We start from the raw sequence: 20,058 nt of genomic DNA on the forward strand, positions 1-20,058 counted from the left end.
CAAAGATCCTGAATTTACATGGGATGGGTTATATTTTAATCACATTCCATGAAAAACGAAAGTAGTCTCAAAATCGAAAAAAACATGGAAACTGTGCAGGTAAGATACATCAATTTCGATATACCATTTCCTACATAACATAAATAAGACTAAGTTAAAATTGTTTGAATAAAAACAACAGTAACTTATATCTGTCATGCTTTGGTGTTGATAAAAACTGTATGTTTTCTTGTAAAAAATGAACGAGAGGGTGGTTATCAAAACTGGTTACCCACATCCTTAACATCGCGTAAGTATATGTTAATATTCATTGGCGGATCCAAGTGGGGGGAGGGGGGAGGGGGTTCGAGGGTTGGAACCCCCCCCCTTTTTTGACGATCGATGCTTTTGAATGGGGACATATGGTTGGAAACACCCCCCTATTCATCCTGGGCTAGAACCCCCGCCCTCTTAAAAAATGGCAGGATCCCCCCCTGATATTGAAGGCTATCACAACATAAGTATAAGTTGATTTCTCCAACGCTCTTAAACGGGTTGTGTGTGTCGAAAGAAAACTTGAATGGTGCTTAAATGTCATAGTACTAAAGAACACAGACATCGTGACCACGCCTCTGATTCCAAAATAATTACCCTCATTATTTTTTTTTACTAGCACTGTATTAAAATTTTCATGGATTGCCGCTTCGAAATGTTATTCCTGTGATACCTTCGTTTAACTTGACTTATCTTCAAAAGTTTTAGACAAAACACTGACAATTCACTCATGCGTATTTGTATAAAACTAATGTATTGTTCGATCACTCGTTGAATAGTTTTCCACATTCCAAGTCACTTCTATTAGTCACTTGGGTTAGGTTATTCAATAGATATACATCTCCGATTCACATGTATTCATTATTTTTGTTCAGATGTGTTGAAAATTATTTGTAGATGGACACACAATTTTACTGAATGCGATTAATTTGATGCACTCGATGCTCATAATGCCAAAATCAATGCCCTTATTTCCGTCTGATACAGTTCAGAACGTAAAGTTATGTTCTTTGTTTTTTTTTAATTATAAAACACAATAAATAAAGAAGGAACTTTACAAGTCCGAGAGAATTTACTCTATAGTTATTAGTGAGATCACAAGTACGACTACCAGAACAGAACCCATATATATTTTGTAAGAACTTATTGTAGAATCAGCAAGGATGGACCCAAACGGACAAACCGTCTACAATGCTGCATGAATTTTTATTTTCATATTTTATGCACAACCATTACCAATATTTCATAGTCCTCCTGCCCCAAAATTTTTACAATTTAAATATTTATTTAGTGCTTTCTTTTAATTCGGATACCGTATATGGATTAGAGAATGGAAACGGGGAATGTGTAAAAGAGACAAAAACCCGACCAAAGAGCAGAAAACAGCCAAAGGCCACCAATATGTCTACAACGTAGCGACAAAATCTCGCACCCGGAGGCGGGCTTCAGCTGGCAACTAAACAATAATGTATACCTGTTCAGCGAAATGGACGTCACACTTAACTTTGAAACATACAAATGAACCAAAAATAAAATACTCAAACAATTCTAACAAAGTCTAGAAGTTCCTGACTTTGGACAGGCGCAAACATGCGGCGGGGCTAAACAATTTTGTGAGATCTCCACCCCCTCCCCCCTAATACCTCTAGTCAATGTGGAATAACAAAACACACAGCAAAACGCACGGTAAAACTCAGTTCAAAAGAATCGAGTCCGATATTAGAATAGGTAACAGAAGAAACTAAGCAAAATGACAATGATAAACATGAATTAGCAAAGGACTACTAGCAATTACTGACATGCTAGCTCCAGACTTCAATTAAACTAATTGAAATATTATAAAGATCAGTCTTATACATATACCAAACCAATTGCAACTAAAATGTTTGATTACAAACATGTGTTGCAGGATAATATTGATGTTTAAACCCCCTGATTGCACCTGTGCAAGTTCGTCATTTATATATACTAATTATCAGACTGGCCATTTATTACTGGTTACCTAAATATTGTCAAAACACTTCTCGGCAAAATGTGTTATCAAAAGGCCCGAAATATCGTTAGCCTAAATCCTTCAAATGGAAACACAACTTCAAAATACTGATGGATTTAGTCAATGATTATATTATGCCAGGCAGTGGGTTAAACGCGAGAAAGAAGACGTAGATACTCATTCCGGATGGATTAAGTCTGTGAGGTCGTTGATACAAATCAGAATTACAAAAACTGAGTGGGTTTATGAATACCCATGCTACATCAATCTTTCAAAACCCAAATGTTGCAAAACACCTATCCTACCAACATGACAAATGTGTTGCTGTTCCAACAGATAGAGCCCCAAACAAAATCGTGTTTGTGTGTAAATCATATTACACAAACGGCTTGATAAATGTATTAGGTATTGATAATTCACCTGGAAATTCAACATATACCCCAACGACATTCACCAACGAAGAAATCCTGGCTGAACATAGGTCTGTTCTGTGTTTCAACCAAAGATGAAGAACTGGTTCTTCCTTCACTGTATTGGATATCTAAGCTACATAAGTGTCCTTACAAACAACGTTATACTCTCGGGTCTTCCAACTGCTCCACGAAACTTCTTTCTAAATTATTAGCATCAATTTTATCAGCAATCAATGCCGGGCTTCAAAGTTAACGTGAATCTACCTATTCTAGAGGTGGCGTGAATCGGATGTGCATACTAAAAAAATCCAAAGATCTTTTAGAATACATACAATCTAAGACTCTTTCATCTTGCAACAGTATTAAAACATTTGACTTTTCTTCACTTTACACAAGTATTCCCCATTCCTAACTTAAAGACAAATTGAAAGTGGGGTCCTGTCTTGTTTAAAAAAAAAGAAAGAAAGACCACGTAGAAAAAAGTATCTTGTCGTAGGGAGGGATAAATCGTACTTTGTAAAAAAAAATCACTCTCTTTTAAACAAAAAATTATCTGAAACTGACATTATCAAGACGCTGCATTTCTTGATTGACAACATATTTGTTACGTTTGGAGGACGTGTTTTTCAACAAACGATCGGCATTCCTATGGGAACCAACTGTGCTCTTCTTCTTTCCGACTTGTGCCTTTATATATACTCATATGAGGCTGACTTCATACAGGAACGTAACAGTATCCTTTAACTTCTCTTTCTGCTATATAGATGATGTTTTCTCACTAAATAATTCAAAAGTTGGTGACTATATTGAACGCATCTATCCCATCGAACCTCCTGAGATAAGGATACAACAGTTACAGTTAAGTCTGCCTTATATCTTAACTTACATCTTGTAATTGACAATGAGGGTCGGTTGAAAACAAAACTTTACGACAAAAGAGATGATATTAGTTTCCCAATTGTGAACTTTCCATTTCTATGTAGCTACATTCCAGCAGCGTCTGCATACAGAGTATATATCTCCCAGTTAATACGGTATTCTAGGACTTGTATTTTCTATCATGATTTCCTTGATGGGGGGTTGCTGCTCACAAGAAAGCTATTAAATTAACCATCCCTTCGTAAATTTTACGGACGCCATAACGAGTTGGTTGATCGTTATGGAATATCTGTTTCACAAATGACGACGGATATGTTTCAATTATCGTAACTACAATCCCGCCCCCCTTTTCCCTGAATGTGACCTACCGAATTAGAATTATCACCGGGTTTGTAGTTACATGAGAAACATGACGGGTGCCACATGTGGAGCAGGATCTGCTACCCCTTCTCGGAGAGCACCTGAGATAACCCCAAGTTTTTGGTGGGGTTCTAGTTGCTCAGTCTTTAGTTTCTATGTTGTGTTTTGTGAACTAATGTTTATCGTTTGGTCTTTTTCATATATAGCCATGGCAATGTCAGTTTATTTTCGACTTATGAGTTTGAATGTCCCTTTGGTATCTTTCGCCTTTCTTATGTTTTCATTATATGAAAATTCACCACAATTCCTCCCGTTAGGGGTTCAGTATCATGTCATGGGTTCAGTATCATGTCATCGTTAATTATACGAGAAAAACATCATTCCGACAACTGGGTTTTAGAATAAAAAAAGTTTAATTCTGATGCAAAGACCCAATGAGTGAATCAATATTAATTCCCCAAAATTCCATCATTAATGAATTAACAGTATCAGGCATAGTTACTATATCCCTTGTGAATAAGTCTGTTTGAAGGTTTGGTTAGCTCTTGAGGTGAGACATTTTTGTCTTGTATAGAATATTACCATAAATAATGGGATGTGCAATACCTGAACGTAAACGATGTCTGCACGTTGATTTATATTTACGAATGGTCCTTGTAGCGATGATAAATTTTAGAGTTTGTAATATTGAAAACCCTAATGTAATATTTTTTTTAGTTTTACAGAGATTGCTTTCGTTGAAATCAAATACGTTGTTACCAGAGCGAATCGATCAAGTTGAGATATATATACACCATTCGGAGGCCAGTATGTTAATCGGTTTTGTTTGAAAAAAAAGTTCTGTTTGTTAACGATGTCATTTTCCGAAAATTGAGTCAGTTAGAATGTTGGTGAATTTTGTAATTTCCTTTTGTAGAACATAAATATAAAATTTGCGTCGGACAATAATGATATCAGCTGGGACAAAAACAAATTCCTTTTCGAGTACTTTAAGCATTGTTTTATCCATGAATTAAATAATATGTTCACAATACAGAAACACACGATGATGTCAACACAAAATCTCTAACAGTGCAATCATACGCATTTTTTTCATTCTATTCGGAACACCATCAGCCGGATGTAATACTCAATCTATTACACTTCTTATGCCATAACTATATACTAACTATGTACTGAATGCCATAATGATTTACAATGTATATTATCATCTACTAAACTAGAAACATGTACACAAAAAAAAAAGAAACATGTACACAAAATGATCATGATTTTTCAAAGTTCTATCAATTTTGTGTGTATGTTAATTTTCCCTATATGACATATTTATTGTAACAGCCAGCCGAAATAATTTGTTAGTCAGTAAAAGGAAAATAACATTGGAAAATGTTACCCAAAGAATGATTGTGATAGTTCCTATTGACAATAATTTTTGAAAATAACCATCTTGTCAATTTTAGTAAAACTTCTACAAACAGTTGATTCTATAAACCGATAAAACCTATTTTTAATTACAAAATTCCAAAGCAATAGCTATGGAGATAATAAACAAATAAATAAAGTATCGTTCAATATTCTAATAAATAACATACATTTTCTCAAATATTTTTAACTTCTATTGTGTCACTTCAAATTTTGAATTATGTAATTAAAGGAGACTTTTATGAGATAATCTTGAAACTCACTTCCGAAAGCCAAAATCTGATTTAAAATTACATTAGAATACGAATTTTTTTGTTGGGAAATATACTGGTATTTAGTAGTTCGCAGCAGTGGAGAGCAACGGTAAGAAGAAATAGAAAAAAACATGTGTTTCTTTAATTAACAAACAATCCAGTTTTATAATCGAATTAACTTTTCAATTACAAGAATGTTGAAAGGCAAAAGACCATTTATAATTATCATATTTTTTATGAACCGAATATTACCGGGATTTAAAAGCGCTGACTCAACCGCGCAGTTCTACTTCCCAAAAAGGAACTAACCTGTGGTAATCCGTTCGTCACAACTCATACAATACCGTTCATTGCCGTTGTTTGTTCTTATGTTTTGCTGTAACATGTACCACTGTCTAATGTTAGAGGACGGTTGAGCGCTCACAAACAGGTTTTCCGCCGTCTAATTCAGTATGTGTCTTACCCAATTTAGGAGCCTGTAATTCAGTATTGGTCTTTAGTTGCTGTCTGTAATTTTTGTTATACGACCGCAAAAGAACTAGCCTGAATGAGCGTGCATCTGTCCAGGTGAAATCGGATGCAGATAAGAAACTTTTGTAGCTCATTGTACATGAATTTTGCTGCCTTGTAAATAATTCAAAGTTTCGATGAAGTTAAAAATTATTTATTTAATTACGAAATTTATGGTTAAAGTTTGCAAAAAAGGCCGATGCTGTTTAATTAATTATTCTTTATCTTTCCAGTATCTTTTCTCGTCTTTTTCATTACGCCCATTAGGTTTTAAAGTATGGAGCTGTTGGATCCAAAAGTTTTCTCCTCTCCTTCTCGCCGTGGTGCCCCACTCAGTGTTTACTTATATGATTTGCAAAGTAACATTACCAAAAGGATGTTTCTTTGAGTGAATATGTCTTGTGAGGGGACAGTTTTTGTTGTTTTTGTACCATGATCGATGGTTATTTAGCCGAATATTAAATTTGTCCATTGTTTTTCCCACGTACTGAATACCAGCAGTCAACATTGTAATATAATCTTAAGCACTATGAAAACAAATAACTATTTCAATAAAGAAACACAAAATGGCATAGAGACAAAGTACATAAGCAAAAATGAAAAACAAGAATTCACAAAATTTATCATAGCACAATAACACAATAGCGGGATGTATAAGAACCGAGCCACGTCATAGGTATATAATTAAAAATGGACTAAATAGTAAAGGTTAAAAATATACAAGGACAAAAAAGGGGAAACTTTAACACGTAATTTAGATGATAAACAATGTCAGTACGTACCTAGAATCTATATTTCAAGACCATCATGTATTATTTGTGAAGTTGATACGGAATATTTAACAACAAGGTCTTGGTATCTTCCAATGAACTTTTTAAGAAAAAGGACTAGACGTTCTTTGACATAACCTTGGCTCATCAACTTTCTGCTCAGACACTGGTGACGTTTTATAGTCTGAGTAGCAGCTGCAAGCTCTTGAATACCGGATGAGTTGGGAAATGTATATCCTATATGTAGGTGAAGTTGGTATATTGCTGCTTAGGTAACCCCTTTGAAAAAAAAAACTTTAGCTAATATTGTCCATTCGTGAATAAATTAATTAAATTCTTGGTGTACTTGGAAATGCTGAATCTAACCGTGTATTTAGATTTTGGATACTGGACAATTATAGGTTAAAGTCCAATTTCAATTTTTTCAGCTTTTTTACGATATTCATTCTGTGTTAGAAACCTATGCTGTGCCAAATATTCCAATTCAGTGTTCATACTTGCCCCAACTATTGAGGATTCGACATCTGTTGTCGTATCAAGCTGCACCCCAGTGGAGCATTTTATTTTCGTTAATTTTATGTCATAGCTCAGGCGGTTAGTGTATCATTTGAATTGTTTCACATGTTGTCATGTCTTGGCCTTTTATAGCTGACTACGATATGCGCTTTTCTAATTGTTGAAAATCGTACGCTGACCTATATAGTTGCTTACATTTCTTAGCCATTGGGAATTATATCTCATCACCTTATTTTTATATTAATTGCGAGCATTGAAAACAAAACACTCTACAAATTTACCAGGCCAAATATTGCTAGATTCATCTATGCATTAAATTAGAAAATCATAAATGTTTCTAATAATTTTAAATTTCAAGCCTAAGAATCGTCCGTTGTGACTTGTATCTTTGTAACTTTTCGTTATTAAATAGTATTGATGGATTTGATTTTTTTTTTTTTTTTTGATAAATTTTCATTTTTTTTTTTCAGAAAATAAAATCGTTGTTTGAGATCGTATATCAATCCGTTCAGACCAAAAATATGTTCAAAATAAGTTCCTTCGTACTGTGTCTTGCTTTCACAGATATAGTATGTAGATACAGCTATTATTACCTTGGATGGTTCTCATACCTTGTTCGTTTTATAGGTACGTCTATCTTTTAATTGATCAGTTACCTTTAAAAAAAATGAATTATATTTAATTGAGAAATAACTTTTGTATATTTCGCAAAATTGATTTACAAAATACCGAAACTTTTTTAACCAAATATATTGTACGCCATGTGAACTAATATACAAGAAATCAACTTCCACTACCGATACCTCAGCTCATAGGAAAAACATAAAACCTTATAGGGATTATGTATATGGTTAGAAAAAAGTTTTCCCTACACCTAGGAATCAATAATGTCAACAGCTGAAGGAGAGCGTTTTGTCAAAGCATTACCTGTATCCTTAACTGCAAAGTTGATGATACTACCGACTTAACTGTATGTTTCTCATTTCAAGTACAAACAAACGAGCTACAATGAAAGTGAATAAGGACGGTTGAATATTCATAAAATTGAGAATGGAAATGGGGAATGTGTCAAAGAGACAACAACCAGACCAAGGAGAAGAAAACAATCGGATGATACTACATCCATATCATGCACTTGTTATTACATTCGAAGTGTGACACACTAAGGACACACCCATCTTCGCTAGCCAAGCTCTACGATCCAGTCCCCTCTTCTCCTCCCTTGGCGGATCCACGAGGGAATGATTACCATTGGTCATAGTTGTAACTGGCAGCATCCAATCAAAAAGTGTCTATAAGATGATCACATGTAAATGGTGAAAATGTAAATAAACAATTGCTATATACATTATATTATATTATAGTCAAATGCGTTTTGGTAAAATATACTTTTTCACTTTTTTGTTTTTTTTGGAAAATGTTGTTTGTGCTGTATTTAGACCCCTCTACCAAGAAATTTGTTTTGCATGCACACGTATAAAAATTGCGGTTTTTATCCAACGCAATCATAGGTTTGAACGTTGTTTTCAATTTTGACTTGTTTACTTCATTTTATTATAGGTATATTCTTGGCAAATCACCGGAATATCAATGGTCCATATATCAACCTATCACATATCACGAAATTAACCTCATTTCCTTTTAATGTCCAAGGAAAGGTATCTTGCCATATGTAACGCATATGACATTTCCTGCACATTGCATCTAATTTAAGGGTATTATCACAATTATTTTTTAATCTAGGATAAAGTACCGAGCAGTCAAGAATTGCTTGGATTTCATCATGACAGGATAATGATGTAAAGTTTTGTTCTGATTTTGAGTGAACAATTTCATTAATCTGGTGAAATAATCGTCTGATAGGTTCTACAATCTGACAGTCCAACAGGAAGTGTCAAAGAGTCTATGATCGCATAGTCCCCAAGTTGGTGTTTCATTTTGTGTTTAATTAATCCTCTTATTTTCTAATATTTAGGTACCGGTTACTAATTTCAATTTAATTGCTAGTCTCGTCGTTTCCCTCGTAGGATCATTTTTGATATGTATATCCAATAGATGGTGCCAGGTGGTATTTTCCAGGATTCTATGATTTTATATTGAGATGGCGCAGGGATGTAACTTTTACTTCTTTCCAGTAAGTATTTATAGCAGTTTGAACAGTTCTTTTCCATTATAATTTTTTGGGTGCACAGCTAAGTAGTTGTAGCGGAGAGACGGCAGTCCGTATTCAAATATCATTTTCTTAATTGCAAGTAACCAATTGTTACTAGATTGATCTTTCATAGATAATTGTCTAATAGCCACTCGCTTTTCTAAATTTGATTCATCTTGCCTACATATATTATTAAATAATATCACTGCTTTCTGATCTACTTGTGCTTCTGTAGGTTAAAACACCCAATTAAGATATAAATACTTGGATCTGGTGTTCATATCGGTAAGGATAGTATTCTTTTCAGTAGTTGTTTTTGAAACTTCTCTGATTTGAGAAAATTTGCTGAAGTAGGTAAGATAACTTCTAAACCGTACGTTAGAATTGGTTGTATAAATGTTTTAATCAGATGTAACGATGTGATCGGATCGAGCCCATTCTCACCATGTACTCCGGCTGACATTAGACTTTAGGGAGTCCTCCTAGATTCTGTAATGTTTTATTCAGTTGTTTCATTTTGACAGTTTTTGGAAGATGCTGATCTCAGAATTCCAAGATGAGGAGATTTATCAACAACTGGCATCGGATTCTCATTCAAAGTTAAATTTACTGTTTTGGGTTGTTTCTTACGGTTGTTTGGTTCTATAAGTATTATCACGCTTTTCTGTGGTTGCAATAGATTTTGGCTATATCTAGTGGCTATATTTATAAGAAATTGTAGTTCTGCTGGATTCTCGCTCATTAACACAGCATCATCTGCACAAGCTATTGCACTCACAGAGGGTTCCCTAATTGTACATCCTTTCGCTACATGTTCAAAGTTATGAGACAGGTCTTCAATATAAATTTTGTAATATTTATATCCAATAGATGGCTGTTAGTTTTCTCGTTTAAATTATTTCACATTTCTCATTTCAGGGCCTTTTATAGCTGACAATGCGGTATGGGCTTTGTTCATTGTTGAAGGCCGTACTTGACCTATAGTTGTTAATTTCTGTGTCATTTGGTCTCTTGTGGAGAGTTGTCTAATTGGCAATCATACCGCATCTTCTTATTTTTATATTTATATAAATCAGCACTTAGGAGACCACCTGTTGGAATGGAAATTTTCCTGATGTATCATTTGTCCACTTACGCATGCTTCTGTGTTTTTAGGGATTCCATGAATTAATAGCCAAGTTGCTGGGTTAACATTGGAGAAGTGTACTTTCCGTAGTAGCAAATTCTAGCACTACAAGTTCAAAGGCGGATTTCGCATCTGATAATGGCATCATAAATGGTGAATTTTTGTCCATGTATTCTCTATAAACATCTTTTACTATAATCGCTCCATTCAACGGTGAAGCATTCGCAGTGTAGCCTCTCTGTAATGACGACTGTAAATCTAGAGTATACTGTCTCAGATCAACACGCAATATGTATTCGATTATTTTCATCAGTATTGGTAGAACGACTATACCTCGGTAGTTCTTGGAGTATGATTTATCTTCCTTGTTTTTGTAAACTGGTGACAATAGACCCATCTTTATTAAATCAGGAATCAGCTTTTTCTGGAACATTGTATTGATCAGTTTATGCAGAAATTTAAAAAAATAATCACCCGCATATATATATAATTTTCTATGGAAATGCCATATACTCTTCTGCTTTCCCCTTTTTAATGGACGTTACTGCCTCTCAGTTAATGTTAAGACTTACTTCTATCGATGTATATTGGTGGCTTATTTCTAAGATTGTATTATAGTTCAATTCACATAGTTGTAAATGCTTGTAGTTAAATGTTGGATGTTCAGTCGGTACTGCTAGTTTGCTAAAATGAGTATGCTATTCAGACAAGATATTATCTCTTTCAAAAGTCTCTCCATCAACATTTTAGTCATTTATAAAGGTATTGTCATTTTGTCTTTACTTACGTACTAATTTGTAAGATTGATTTTTGTCGCCACTATTATATTAAGTGTATTAAGGTGTTCCTCTCGTTATGTTTTTTTTTCTTAGTTCTTACCTGATTTCTGTTCTGAATATTTTCCTTGTAAGTTTCTTTTCTATAATTAATGGATGGTCGTTATTCATTGATCTTCCATGTCTTATATGCTAGCTTGTTTGCTTTTAATGCGTCTGCGATTTCTTTGTTCCAGATGTTCAATTTTCGTTTTGCCATAGGTCTTCTGTCTACTAACTTTCTTAGCAGTTTCACACAATAAATTTGTCGTTTCTCTAAGTATCTGGACTATGTTCACATTGTCGTCCTCTAGCATATGCGAATATCTTATGATCTTCTTGTTATCATGTCAGTGTAACTCTTTTTATTTACCTTATCCCATTTAATTTTGGGTTTCTGATTGTTGGAAATTTGTTGAGTATTTTGAATCAAGCAGCTTTCTATTTGAAAATAGTATCGGGTGATGGTCAGATACATTGATTGGATGATCTATTAGTCTCCTGGATGGTTGTAGGTCTATGTTGCTATGTAAAAAACAGTCGATTTTTGGATATATCCGCACAAGATGTGTTAATAAAAGTTATTTCTTTGTGGTTAGTTGTCAACTTACATTCTTTCATAAATTTAAGAAGTACATTTTTGCGTTTGAAAATATTTATATGTTTGACAATGTCTTCGTTTAAATCTCCACCGATCACTACTTTATGCGTCCTTGTACTTTTGCACTATCTCATATAGCTGGTCAATACAGTCATCAAAGATATTTTTGCTGTCTGTTGTTGATTTAGTTGGTAAGTATACCGACATTACAATAACTTGGCTTGTTAATTAATAACACAATGTATACGATTTGAACCATCCGAAATTGGCTTGATGTATTTATCAATAGATTTATTCCACAGTATTGCCACCACACCGTATTCGCGTAGCATATACGAGGCTGATATTGGGTCATCTGAGTCTACTGATTTACCACTACCCGCAATTTCAGTATGAATTTCTGATAACATATTTAATTCACAAAGAAACAACCAGTGTTCTTGTTTCAAAAATACATCTATTTTCTGTTTCATGTCTCTTATAAAGTTACAGTCTGTTTTTAAATTCTTACAGTTAAAAGATAAAATTTTCAATTTCTTGCTTGAAACTTGTTCTTCGTAAGAATTCTGATCACCGCCTGATAAAGCTACGTCAGTTTGTATTGAGGTTGGTTGAGTCCTATAAAATGGCCAATTCTCGGGTTATGAGGTTGGTTGCTGTTTTTTTTTTTTTTTTTTTTTTTTGTATGCCCTGCCGAGCATGTTGGCCATGATCCTTCATGGGGCGAGGTTCTGAGTACATCTTGGTATGTAAGGTAGACGATGATGTACCATTGTACCGTGGGTGCGTATGTGCTTTCTTCTGATTAGTTGTTGGAGCTGCCCGAGTACCAGGGGAGATATTGGCTTGGTATTTTACTTGTGTCATATGTGATGGCGGTGAATAATAGATAGTTTGTCCAGTAAAAGTTATATTGATGCCACCATCGATAGTTACATTTCTTTTATTGTCTTTATAGCTGTTCATAATATTCGGGTGGTTCAGTGGAGTACTTGTTGGATGTATGGTCGAATTTGGACGATTTAAGTCAAATTGTGGTGGTAGTTGTTGTGGAATACGCATTTTGATTCTCGTTTGGGACTTGAGTACAGTCTTTGTTGCCTGCAAGATTGAAGGTTCATTATTTGTATCACATCATGTTTGATATCATCATTCATATCTATGAAGATTGGTACTATATCATGTTCATTTGTTGCTATGTCTGGTCTGGATTCATAATCAGATTGTATATGACTCGAGTTTTGGGTATCGGATATGCCAGATTGAAGTTGTTGATCAATGACGTTGGTACAATTCAAACAGATGTGTGTGTCATCAGAAGTGTTATTTTCATCCTTACCTGATAAACGGTTAGTGGCAAAAACAGGTCATATGACAGGTTTGTGAACACATTTCACAATTCGCAGAGTTGTCAATTATTCTAATATCGCATACATCACACAATATTTGAATCTCTTCTAACAGGATATCGCTGGCGGAGTGTAAGCATTGTTTTTGATTAGCGATTACCTGTTCAACACTTTTGCTCTTTGATAACTGATTGTGTCGGTCTGAATTTGATTCTGCACAAATGTTACATCTATAACCATTAGTGCTATTATCTTCTAGTTCAATAATATCAGCATTTTTTTAATCCAGCGCATCTGAAGTGAATCCAGTGCTCACCAGCTGAGCAGTACACACCTTTCGTTTGGACATTACGTCTACGTTTTATACATTTAGCTAGACCTATTTTAGAAATTTGTTGGTCTATTTAACAAGAGTTAGAATGTTCTGATACGGATTTTTGTCTTTCCTCGAGCATTTGTTTTGTAGTTGTTCTTCTAAATGTTTATTAAGAGATTGGAGTCAACTTTGGTGCCATTTAAGATCACCTGGTTAATTGTCCTTTGTATTTCGGGTAGATCAATGTTAAAAAATCTCATTGTGTCCCTCCCATTCACGAGCAGTGAGCATGATGTATAGTATACGGACAATGTGTAGCTCGGAATATCATTAGCTGTAACTCTGTTAACGAAGCCAACGATAAAGCCTTTCTTTTCTAGATCTCTATCAACCCTGATGTTCAAATGTGTGTTGTTGACATCTTGTTGTTCATAATAATGTTTTATGGCATTTTTCATCAGTTCAAATGATACAGTGTCAGCTTTTGCAGTAAGTCCCCCTCCTATAAGTTTATATGAGATCTTGACTAGGCGCTTAGTAGCTTTAAGCTTTTTTACAATTGCTTTGTTGAGTTTAAATTCAAAGTTTTTGTGACGAGCACTAGGTATAGTTTTAGGCTCATCTCTAGAGCATTGAGTGGTAGGACATGTAGACATCATAAGATCATTATCCATTTTGTTGAATGATTATACTCTATGATGCGTTAGTTACCAGGAAGTATTCCTGTGATAAGGCGAGCGGTATAAGATACAGTGATTGATACAACGATATGTTGTGGTAAGTCCCGCTGTCGATCAGTTGTATCAATTATACTTGTCAACCACACAGATATGTATATATAACGATATATAGATTTCAGTTTGGAAGTACTCAGTCTTTGTATAAAATGATATAACATTGATATTCCAATGATACGCCGACTAGTATAAGATACAGGGATTGATACAACGATACGTTGTGGTAAGTCCCACTGTCGATCAGTTGTATAATTTATAAAAGTCACTCACAAAAGTATGTACATTCATATATTATATCAAATCAAGAAAGTATTTAGACCAATATTCATTTTTTATTTTAATTGCAAATTTACGTAACCAAACACTAGCTAGATTTCGGTTGGGATGTACTCCGTCTCTGTATAAGGTGAAATTATATTATATTTATCACCAGGGTGATACATTGTTTTGCTGAAGATTTCCATTTTTAGTGACTTGAATACTAATTGAAGTTTGGTGCCCTTGTTCCTAAAGAAGTATTGATAGTACGTATGTGTTCATTTAGTATATGTACCTGTTCGATAAGTTGGTCGTCTTTATTTAGAAATTCTTTAGGGTTTTTGTGACCAGCTTGTTTATTCCATTCATAAATGGAATACACCGGAGTTTCCAAAAATGTTAGTTACATCCAGGATATTCAGTGAATTAAGAACAGATTTCTTCAAAATTTGAAACTATTCGCTCTACTTTATTGTTCTTTCTGACCCGAGAGCTATGAATGTTTTGTTATACGAGGTCAGGTCACATGTACCAGGCCAAACATAACAGTGAGATATTGTCCAAATGACCAATTTGAGACTCAGGATTTTCTCGTAACCACTCCAACCCTTGTGTGGAGTTTCGACCAGATTTACACCAAAATTTTATACTTTATGCCACTGCATGAGACGCTTGTTTCTCTAGGGAAAATCTTTTACTATCAGAGAATACTACTGGTGTGTGATGTTTTGTGTCTGATGGAGCCTTAAATTCCTTCCTCTAAAATTGATTTATTCTCGGATATGAGAGACTTCACTGTACGGAGAGATATAAGTGAAGAAGATTAACTGAAGGACATCAATATGTTGAAAGTTGGAACCAGTAGGTCAGGGTACGTTGTGGTTAGTCCCACAATCGACCTGAGCCAATAGTGTAAAGTTACTTACTGTTCAGTATTTCCAGCCGATGTATGACCACGACAGTTATTTTTAAAACTCAATTTCTTGTTGAAATAAAAAATATATAAAAACGATCGTCTCCTGGGCGCTGTCGGGCCTCGCAAAATTATTATAAAACACGGCGGTTATAATAAAATGATATCAACTTTGGTTCTAGAAGGTAAGATAGACAAGGCTCACAATATTGTTTAGAAGAATGTGACGACCCAAGTTCTACTAATGAAATGGGATATGCAGGCAAATAAAATTATAGCAAGTGCAGGACGTCAAGTTCTATGGATAAAATCTGCTTGAATTCTTCGGAGTCTATAAAATAAATATGGTATAAGAGGTTACTACTCTAAAATCTAAAACTTGATTGACTAAGACAAAGTCAAATCAACTGGTGGTCGCCGTATTTCCCGGGTAGCGGGATACGTAATGCTTTTTTGTGAAAGGTAATTTGTATTCAAAGGTTTTTTGTAAATTTGTTTGAAATGTTAATATTAGATTATGAATTCTCAAGGAGAAGAGTGCTGTGTGTTTCCTGAATCAGTATAACGCATCCACCATAAAATTTCAGTGATTTCTTCCTTCAATGAAAAACAAGCAAATAAAAAGATAAACAATATGCGGTTAAGGAACAGAAGTCGCAAACGAACGGATGGACAACCCGATCACAATATACCTCCAAGATATTTAACAATTGACAACATTCAGGGGGCGGAGTTTGTTCCAAATTGACCAATCCTATGGTGAATTAGAAAGGTCTTATCAAGGCAATTAAGACTATATAGCATTTGATAAGAGGCGATAGATATCAAAGGAATATTCAAACTCATTAGTCTAAAAACAAGCTGACAATGCAATGGCAAAGAAAAAACGAAAAACGACCACAAAAACAAAAAACCGGTTCACAAAACACAACAAAGAAAACTAAAGACTGAGCAACACGAACCCTACCAAAAACCAGAGGTAATCTCAGGTGCTCCGGCAGGGAGGCAGATCCTGCTCTACATGTGGTACCCGTCGCGTGGCTCATATAAGTACATTCGAGGACAAGAAGACAGTATTGTGGTTAAACAATTTGAACATATCCGTCGTCATATGTCAAATTCTCCATGGTAGATGACACACCCTCTTAGGGTGCTGCACCCATGTGTCAGATATCAACAACCTATGTCAAAGGATATAATAGGTATGTTCTGGACATTAAAATGTTAATGAAATCAATTATTGTTACCTTAAAGTAAAAAAGATCCCATGAAGGTCAGATGATATGCGACATATCGTTTCATGTTCATTATACACCTTCATGCTGAACATAAAAAGTAATTTAAAAAAATAAAAACATTTTGGAATGGAAAAGATCCATTGAAAAACGCAAATTTCCTATTAAAAAACTTATACATCCCGTGACGAAAAGACCACTACAAATTATAACTCAAGTAAGAGGTACAAAAATGTACAATAGACAAACAAAGGATATGGGGTATCCATCCATGACACTAAATCAGTACATGCACAGCAAAAAAACACACAAAAAGCAAAAGAACATCGCTTTTATTGCTGTTCATCCCAAAGTCACAGTGAGGCCTTCAACACAGAGCAAAAAAAAACCTCTCATCTCACTTCAAGTTAAAGATGGCCCCTAGCACCGGCTTGAGCGGAATTCTTTGCAAAAATAATAAGAATAGACTTTGTAAGATGCAACACCACCAAATCGGGCCCGGTCAAAAAAGAACATACCGGAAAGTAGTACATATTTAAAACAAAATAGTACCTACGCATAGGTGTAAATATCAAACTATGTAGAATATATTTAATTAATTAAGGTATCAAATGAAAGGTGAAGGACTGGTGATCCTTGTAGAACACATATTGATAATGTTGAATGACACAAAAATGTATGAATGAATTCTAAAATTGGGGACATATATTTGCCTGTTTCTCGGATATGAAGAACCTGGTTTGGTGTATGCAAAGTTCCGGTAACCAATACGGTCTGATGTATAAATAAGAGTACATTATCCTGCCCCCATAAAATTTTTGGAAGTGAAAATTTTTACGTGGATAAAAATGAGGACCAAGAATAGGTGGTGGGCGTCTTATTAAAAATTTAGTACACAAACTGGCCTAAATTGATGTGGCACACATAAGAGAAAGTTATTTCAAGAATAAAAAACACCATAACTTTAAAAATACAGAAGAGCATTTATGCAAATATTTATCATGCTTGTATTCTTTTATTTTCTTGTAGCTGTGGTATTTACCAATTGCATTCCATTTCTGACAGGTTATCAGTTCAAGGCTGCAACACGGTTTGTTTGTGGAATCGGTCTCATAGGACTTGCGTGGTATTTTGTTCTGAGTTTAAAAGAATTGATGATGATCAGGAAAATTTTCCTTTAACCGTCTTTTTCATTCATGCACACATCCAGTTTTGTATCGGCATTCTTCTTATATGCTATGTGATGACCGTGAACTCAGCAATTCGGTTTGCCTTGTTTTTTTCTCTGTTTATACTTGGAGGAACCATACTGAGAGTTACACCTCCCTGGACCGTCAATATTATTTCCATTGTGACATTATTTCTTCTTGTCATGGGCTTTTTACACGTTTTAGACAATGGTATACCCATCTCGGAAAACGAAATAAATAACATATTTTATGATCTGGGGATTGCCAACGAAGTTGAACACTATAGACTTCTTATATTGGCACTTGTTAGGGGAACACAGAATGTATATGAGATCTATTTTGCTTTACTTATAACTGTAACCTTTAGTTATTATTGGTTGAATGCAGATGAGGAAAGTTACAATACCAAATGGATCATACAATCCACAATCGGCTCATGCGTTTGCACGCTCGTTTCTTTGAAATCATTCAACGATTCATTCTTCCTTATTTCAAAATATATGGCTAAAATGTGCTCTTCGTTTGTCAAAGGACTCAGTGCTTTCGAAGAAGAACAAATTATTGATTCAAGATATAAAACTGAAGTACTTTTGGTGACTTATGATATGTGCTTTTTTTATCTAGAGCCAGTAACACGAGGCGAATTTATAATAAATCGTGTCTGGATATTGACTGTATTTCTGATAGAGGCTTGTTTAATAAAAGTGGACCAAATATCAGCAGAACCAGAGACAATACAGGGAACCCTTCTTCAAGCAGTGAGGGTGGTTTTCATTGAATCATTATTAATCGTTCTTCCTCTCTACATTGCATTTGAGTTTACAAGAACTTACTCTATGACGAATTTGGCCATTTTTCTGACAACCTCATTCTATGTATCTATAGGAGTGCGAGCCGTTACAGCATTGTTTATATTTATCCTAAATAAATACGAGTTCATACGCCAGGAGTTCTGGGAAAATTTTGATGATATTGTATTTAGAACTCGACTCGTAGGTTTTGCAGCAATAATATTGCTAAACATTTTAACAGTATGTTTTGGCATCGTGACACTATTCCGTAGTGTTTGCACACACCTTGATATAGGTGTTTTCACAAAGTTGGATGTATTAAAATTAATTGGAATAGCATCCCTTGGTATTTATCATGCTATAATGGCCATATGGAGAGTTTATATTCAAAGAAAGCAGATATTTCAGTTTACTGCACGGTTGGAAAATGCTTCCGAGAATCAAATTGAACTGAACAATGACGTATGTTCAATATGCTTTCAGAATATGGATTCAGCAAAATTAACACCTTGCAACCATATTTTCCATGAAACTTGCATTATGAAATGGTTTCTTAGGTCACAAGTCAAATGTCCGAAGTGTAATTGTGTTGTCATTAGAAACCTCACTTGAACATTAACAGTAAAATTTCGTTCACCTCTGCACTATCAAGGACACTTTTTAGTCTCTTGATTCGACACTGATATATATCTAACAATTGTTGTCTTACATAGCAATAATGTTTCTTTTAGATTTTAACAAAATTTTATATCACCCCAAAACAATCTAACATTTGATTTACTACCAAAAAAGTGACATTTTATCTACTTTTCTTTATCTATTACATTATATTGTAAGTTTCAAATCTTCCTTGCTCATATTACCGCCTTATCACATAAAATCGTAGGACAATAGCTCCAAACAATAATCGAAAATTTGAAAAATCGGAGTGCAAAAAGTAAAAGGAACTTTCTACTGAAGTTTAAAGACACAAATAATGAAGAGTGCGTTTAATCTACAATTGTATCAGCATATAACCAATAAAACTGTGCAGCCTTTAGTAAAATTCAGCAAGATACTATATTGTGTTACCAAAACACAAAATGTGGGAAGTGTTGGCAATTCATAACAAAACGTTTAACTAAGTTACTGAAGAAAATGTTGACAATGCAAACAGATGTTTACCTCTAAAAGGTGCAGTTTGTTCTGAAATAAAAACAGAAAAATCAATTACCTTTGTTTTTTTCAAAAGACAAAGCATCATCACCAAAGGCCATTTTGCCTTGTTCAAAAACTATTGTTATAACACGTGACGTAACAATCATACAAAAGATACAAGTACACGTCGCCAAACACAATGATTTAAGTCAACATCCAAGCAAGTGATGTAAATTCGAATTATACATTATATATTAAATTTTTTCGATAAAACATAAAACACAATAA

At 34.5% G+C, this 20,058-nt stretch overlaps 1 protein-coding gene across 1 annotated transcript; it reads left to right on the forward strand.

Moving 5' to 3' along the window:
* On the forward strand, positions 1 to 19,842 carry LOC127734990 (RING finger protein 145-like). Its single transcript, XM_052245048.1, has 3 exons — positions 1 to 99; positions 7,621 to 7,777; positions 17,682 to 19,842. The coding sequence occupies exons 2-3, from the start codon at positions 7,749 to 7,751 to the stop codon at positions 19,243 to 19,245; spliced, it is 1,593 nt and encodes a 530-aa protein (XP_052101008.1). The 5' UTR covers positions 1 to 99; positions 7,621 to 7,748; the 3' UTR covers positions 19,246 to 19,842.
* Positions 19,843 to 20,058: the final 216 nt, after the last annotated feature.

Source organism: Mytilus californianus, unplaced genomic scaffold (assembly GCF_021869535.1).
Source record: "Mytilus californianus isolate M0D057914Y unplaced genomic scaffold, xbMytCali1.0.p SCAF_3, whole genome shotgun sequence".
Classification (NCBI taxonomy): Eukaryota; Metazoa; Mollusca; class Bivalvia; order Mytilida; family Mytilidae; genus Mytilus; species Mytilus californianus.